At 38.1% G+C, this 6,570-nt stretch overlaps 1 protein-coding gene across 1 annotated transcript in view; it reads left to right on the forward strand.

The window, feature by feature from the left end:
• The window catches only part of EDIL3 (EGF-like repeats and discoidin I-like domains 3), a 203,091-nt gene that overhangs the window by 155,194 nt on the left and 41,327 nt on the right, over positions 1–6,570 (forward strand). The window contains exon 9 of the mRNA XM_009886882.1: positions 1,030–1,214. Within this exon, the coding sequence (XP_009885184.1) occupies positions 1,030–1,214 (185 nt within the window). The remainder of the gene's footprint in view (positions 1–1,029; positions 1,215–6,570) is intronic.

Raw genomic sequence — 6,570 nt, forward strand, 5'->3', positions numbered from 1 at the left:
GTCCCTGCCCATGGCAGGGGGGTTGGAACTCGATGATCTTCAAGGTCCTTTCCAACCTAAACCATTCTATGATTCTATGATTCTAACCATCAAACATTGCTCCACCCAGCCGACCATCCACCTTTCCTGACCTCTTAGCAGCACTCTTGCTCTCAGTCACTTGACTTGCCTCTCTTTTCCTTATGTTTTTTAAACTTGAAACCATACAACTCATCCACCTTTTGGCTTCCTGTTGTTACAATGCTGTTATCAGAGGATGTCTCTCCTGTTGTCACCTGGCTTCTTCCCTCTTCTGGGTCCAAATGTACCTCCTGTGTTCCCAGTGTACAATAGCAATGCAGAAGAACATAGAAACACCTACTAATTTTTTTTTTTTTTTTTTTTTTTTGCATGGACACCCAACAGAGAAAGGAGAAGCCCAAGATCTATCTTTTGCTACAATCAAAATAATTAGATTATGTGGTACATCCACCGGGTTTAAATAAATAAGCCATTAACTCTCAGTTTGTCCTAAATCATTATCTCCTACTATTCTCCCTCCTTCATAGTTGTTTTTCTGTAGTCTTCCACTCTGTCAATGGGTGTTGGGGCTTTCTAAGTTTTTGACTAGCTGTCAAGTAATTCAAAAGTGTAGAGGAGCTCCTTGCTTGTTATAATTTTACTTCAGCTGTGGCTTTAAGGAAAATTAATGTTTCCTCAGTAGGCAAACACATGGCTGATGTGACATGGCATAAAAGCATGATCAAATTGAACTCAATAAAGGAAACAATAGCAAGCTGCTGGACAGGAAAATAAAACCAAGATAAAAAGAGAAGAAAGTCATCCTTTCTGTTTGTTTGCCGTCATAAATTAATGCCAGGATAAAATATGTTGAATTCTCTATCTTGTTTTTGATTCTTCCTCAGTAGAGTTTAAATAAAGTGCCTTAAATTGGCTATTTTTCATGTTTGTTTGTAAGTTCCTCCAACAATAGTCTTGATTAAAGCCTTTTCTTCAAGAATTGTTTTTGATCTTATTTTGCTGTTCCAGGTTGTTCTGAACCCCTGGGGATGAAATCAGGACATATACAGGACTACCAAATTACTGCCTCTAGTGTTTTCCGTACACTCAACATGGACATGTTTGCTTGGGAGCCCAGGAAAGCCCGGCTGGACAAGCAAGGCAAAGTTAACGCCTGGACCTCTGGCCACAATGACCAGTCACAGTGGTTGCAGGTAAAGTTTCACATATGTTTTCCCAACGTGTATCTTCTTTCTGTTTCAGGTATGGGGATGGTTGACTGGTTTAGGATTATGTTCGCATTCTTCAGTTTCTGAGTGTAACCATCCTAACCGTGCCACTTGTAGATGATGAAGTTGTGAAAGCCCACCCAGGTTGCAGAAAACCCTGCTGAGGGAAACCTTCACCTCCACTAGCCAAACCTTATGAGTTGCCCAGTGGCTATGAATTTTCCTTGGTTAATGGACACAAATGGTACTTGCAGATCTGTTTCACTGGCTTCTCCTTTTTTGTTGAGAGACATTATTTGTTTTTCCCCTTCTGTCCTTCCAAAGCTCCCTGGAAAATCATGTTTGCTTCAACTTTGTTCACTTTAGCAAACCTGGTCCATAGAAATTATCTTTGTCTAATTGAGACTGCTCAAAATTGGCTTCCAACATCACTCAGAAGCTAGCAAGACTGATTCAGCATATGAATTCGTTATAAAGCTGTGCACAGGAGTTGTGTTCAGCCTGGGAGTGATTTATACAAGTCAGTAGTACGCTAATGTGAAAAATTGCAATAAATCACTGGTATGGAAGCCTATTTGACCAGTCACTGACACGTTTACATTTTCTGAACTGTTGAAAATAGCAGTGCTTTGAGTCAGCTGCCAGTTGCAGTGCAGTTCTCAGTGGTAAGCCTCAATAGCACTAGACGTGGCTACTAACCAGCTGCAATCACTTCACATACAAATTATGACATATTAGCTTTTTTACCTACAGTTGCTAAGCAATTTAGGAATATGATTACTATCTTTTCTCCCAAGTTTACACACATACTGAAGGGAAGGAGCAGTTGCCTTGTCTATTTAGCTTTTAAAGAATTGAAGATCCTGGGAGTTGCGGAAAGTTTTTTAGAGCAGCTTTTTGAAATAGCAGTTAGTAACTTCTGGAGAGGAGGAAAATTTTATTGCTGTGTTTTACGGTGGAGAAGAAGATGAAAATGTTTCTCCACACAAAAGAGAGGGAGGTGTATCATAGCCAGTTTTAGCCCCATCAGCGATACCAAGGAATTAAGGTCGTGCATATGCTCCACAGAAATGTCCTGTGGTGTAGTATTCCTCCTGTGGGTGACAGTAGATTTTTAATTAACTACTGATGGCAAGAGGCTGCAAAGTTAATTCTTATATTCTAAAACTTTCCATTCTAAGTCTTTCTATGTTTGAACCTACCTGAATCTGCAAATTTAATCTGACTGCTTGCACAGTCTCTGCAAGTCCTTGAAGCATCAGACATGCCTTTTTTTTTTTTTTTTTTTTTTTAATCTGGTCAAAAGAAAGTTGTGAAGAAATATTTGTCTTTGAATTCCTTTGCCATACAGCTATGATATGAATCCAGTAACTTCACAGGAATATAAGCAATTTACCCTTTCCTGAAAGTCATTATACTTACAATATTTTTCCAAAAGAGTGTCATAATATTTCCTGTTTGAAAAACAAACAGGAGGCATTAAAACCACATGTTTTTTCAGTGCTTAAACTGGTCGTTAACTTCTACTATAGGCTGATTATTCTGAACTGTGTCTGTGAGTATAGACGGGCTCACATGCTTCAAATCTTGGTAATGATTCTGTAAGAAAGACATGCCTGTCTTTTAAATTCATCTGTTCATTGTTGTTCTCTTTGCTGGTAGTTCTGTTTTTTTTTCTTTAAAATGCAGAGTATTGTACTGTAATCTTTTAACACACTGACTGCAATTTTATCGTCATGCTGCTTTCATAGAACTTAGTCAAAACACATTTGACAGTAAAAGTGTGTAAAAGCAAACTTGTCTGTATGTCCTTTTCCCTCAGCAATTACATAATACAAGGAATGATCCCAATAGCAATTCTATAGTATCCTAAAATGGGCTTAACATAAGACATAATTTTCTGGATTTTGGTAAAGTAGCTGGCCTACCAACATGATATTTCACAGCGTTAGCTTCCCATGCCTTTTGAATTTTCTCCACATGCCTTATTTGGTTATCTTTTATAACTTTCACGATGAAGTTTATAACTTTTATAAAGCCTATAAAATTGGGTACAGGCTTATTGAATGCCTTTAAAAATTATTCTGGTAGTGCATGGTATGTGGATGGCTTGAACAGATCTGTTCTGACTTAGAGTTGTTTTGGGGGACCCTTGCCCAAATGCCATTGTTATCAACTGTTACTCTGTTTAAAAGGTTGTGTGCTGACATACATTTCAGAGCACCTGCTGTGATAATGGTTGCTGAGAGATGATGTTTGCATTGTGAATAAATGCTACTTGTTACTTATGGGCAGTTCACAGCACTTTTGGATGAACCCTAGAGATAAATTCTTCTCTGTCACGAGCTGGGGTTGTTTTACTCGGTTTTCTCTCAAAAAGGAAAACTCTGAATATTCTGTGCATTTAAAAATGCAGCCATTAACAAGTGTGCTCTTTGTTTTAAAGTGTTCTGGATTGCTACATCCGTAATTTAGCTCCAGAGGCAGAAATATGAAGTATTATGTGGCTTCGCACACAAACTGTGCTTTTTCAGGTTCAAGAATACTACTCACCTTATTGGTGCTACAGTTGTTGAAAATCTGTATGTTCTATACTCTATTGGCTTACAAACTCCAGGTTCCCCACACAACACTCCTTTACACCAAACACCATCAGCAGCAATGGAAGAAAGTATTTTCAAGATGTGGGGGAAAAGTTAATGAGATTAGATGATCAAAATCTTACTTTTCCAGCTCATTCATTATCTCTGGCTGAATTCCCCCACGTGCTTGTTCAAGGGCACTCTTGCCATTCCTTTAAAGGAGACTACCTGCCCTAATTCATACCACAGGAGCTTCCACTAACATAGGTAACCTGCGTCTTTAGTGTCTCTGTACTCATCACAGTTGAAATCTGTGCAGCTTGGTATTATAGAACAACGTCGCTGTTCAGGTTTGGTACCAAATGTAATGTAAGTAACCGGTTCCAGCAACTCTCTCTGCTCCTGAATACTCTCTTCAGGGATTCCCTTCATTTTGGAGATATTTCTGTGAAGTCACCTGAATAAAATCAAAGATTAGGGAGAGGTGAGGAAGTGAAATTAAAAAAAAAAAAAAAAAAAAAAAAAAGAAAAAATGGTTTGCTTCCCATAATTAGGTATAAATTTAGCATAAACTAAGTAAGGTAAATCATTTCAGGTTAATTACTGAGAAAAGAAAGAAAAGCCGAAACTTCACTTTCCTTCAATGCAGTCCCTTTCCCTCATTACTTTGATTTGTTTGCAGCATCATTTGCAACCTTGAACCAGATCACAGGCTTTTCCCCGGATCTCTTGCTGAACTACTCTCATCAGACTACTCTACCAGCTTGGGGAGTGCTTCTGTTCCCCTTTCTGGCCAGTCACCCCACTTCACAGTTCTTCAGTTATCTAACATTAAAGGAAATGTTCAAATGCTTCCCGCCTTATGCTCAGAATGAGGCACTGAGGCTTATTGAAAACTATTCCTACTGATCTTTGGCATGCTTGGTGACTGCTTTTGTGAAAAGATTTTTCACCATTCTGTATCTCATTTTCTTGTCAAGACTAGGAACCTAGCCAAGACTTCATTCAAAAGAACTAAGATTTTCCTCAAAACCCATTCCCACTCTACTACTAATTTTCTGCAGTTATAAATCATGTTTTCAGGACAGTGGCTTAAGCTCTCCTTTCTCTATTTATTGTTAGTCTTTTAAAATATTTCTTCTACATCGACAGCTGCCATAGCCATCATTGTATTGATTTCCCTCTGTCTCTCACTGCCTAATAAGGACAGCAACACCTTGTACTTCAATGCTTTCGCCTGTTTGTCCTTTGCCTGGTGCTTCAGCAAGTTGTTTCTCTGATGCTGTTTCTCTGATCTACCATCCTCTGCAATACTCCTTGGAGCTGGGGCATCTCAGTTCATTTGGTATCCACAAATACCTGGAGCTTTCTTCTCTCCCCTCAACCATCTCCTTTGCATAAATTGTTTTGTATGTAATCCTAGTTCTAACTTTCTAATTTTACATGGGTATTGGTAGTACTTTATCTTAAAACTGGTGATACGCTGAGTTTTTTGAAAGCTTGTATCTCTACAGAGCACAGCTGGATGAAAAGGATGCCCGTCTCAGAAACCTGCTGAGGTTCCTTTTATATCTCCATATTATCCTCAGGTCACCAGCAGTACTGCAGTACCTTTATGTTTCTAGTTGTACTTGAGACTTTAAAACAGTTTACTCGCTGCAAATATGGCTTTCATCTGGTTGCTTAGCTTGTATTTTGCTGCAAAGCTAGTGGAAGGTTCTACAGCTTGATGTGCACGAGTGAGAAACAGTATATCCACAGTTCTTTTGTATAGTTACCATTGAGCGCAGATGATTTAAGAAAATCATGCCTTCCTTAAATAGCGGACTAGCTGCAACAAGCAATGTCTTATTCTAATGTTTCTCTTGCTGATGGTATGTGATGAAATCAGCTAAGCACTACTAGCAGAAAAAAGCATTTGCTGATAAAGATAGCAGATTGTTTGAAGATTGGCAAAGCAACTGCCAAATATATATGTATACATTTTTAAAATGTGCTGATTGCCAGTAGTGTAATACATTCGGGTTGAGTATTTTCCTGCCAACCTAATCTCCGGTATTAGACTGTTACTGAGATTTTTCATCAACGCCATTGGAAAACAATTGTCTCAGTGCTGCAATTGACTTATTCTTTTAGTTTAATACATTATTATCTTTTTTGCATAACAAAGTCTCTTGTTTGAAAAGAAAGGAAGAATGCTATGCCAAATAATTATTCACTTTTTGTCACATATATGCAAAACCATCTCTATCTACAAAGTCTCATGCCATCATAAGATCATAAAGAATATTTATTTACAGTGTTTGAGCTTCTATGTGATTAAATGAAAGTGTTGTGATTTAAAGGCTAAACCAGACTCCGCTTCTACTTAGTTTTTCTTAGGGAATACTCTTATAGAAAGTAGACTTTGTGCTACGTTTCTCCAGTATTTACAAAATTGACAGTGGTACATGTTGTGCTTTTCACCACCACCCCAAGTGATCTGAAATTGTCTAAATACTAAGATAAATAAGGATTAAGAGAAGACAGAGGGTAATCATTCCTAATGCCGTGTCAGCTTCAGCAGCCCCGTGCAGAGCACAGCTAACACCAGCCTAGAGAGACAACCCAAACCTTTTTTTTTTTTTGGCATTTCACCAAGTTATTGGCTGTATATCCTGATGCAAAGGGACAAAACTATAGCAATTAATTTTATGGATCCTAGATATAAAATTTACATATGCAATTTGTAGACATCTTAAAATATCTATTTCTAATTG

The sequence above is a fragment of the Charadrius vociferus genome, unplaced genomic scaffold (assembly GCF_000708025.1).
Source record: "Charadrius vociferus isolate BGI_N301 unplaced genomic scaffold, ASM70802v2 scaffold244, whole genome shotgun sequence".
Taxonomy (NCBI): Eukaryota; Metazoa; Chordata; class Aves; order Charadriiformes; family Charadriidae; genus Charadrius; species Charadrius vociferus.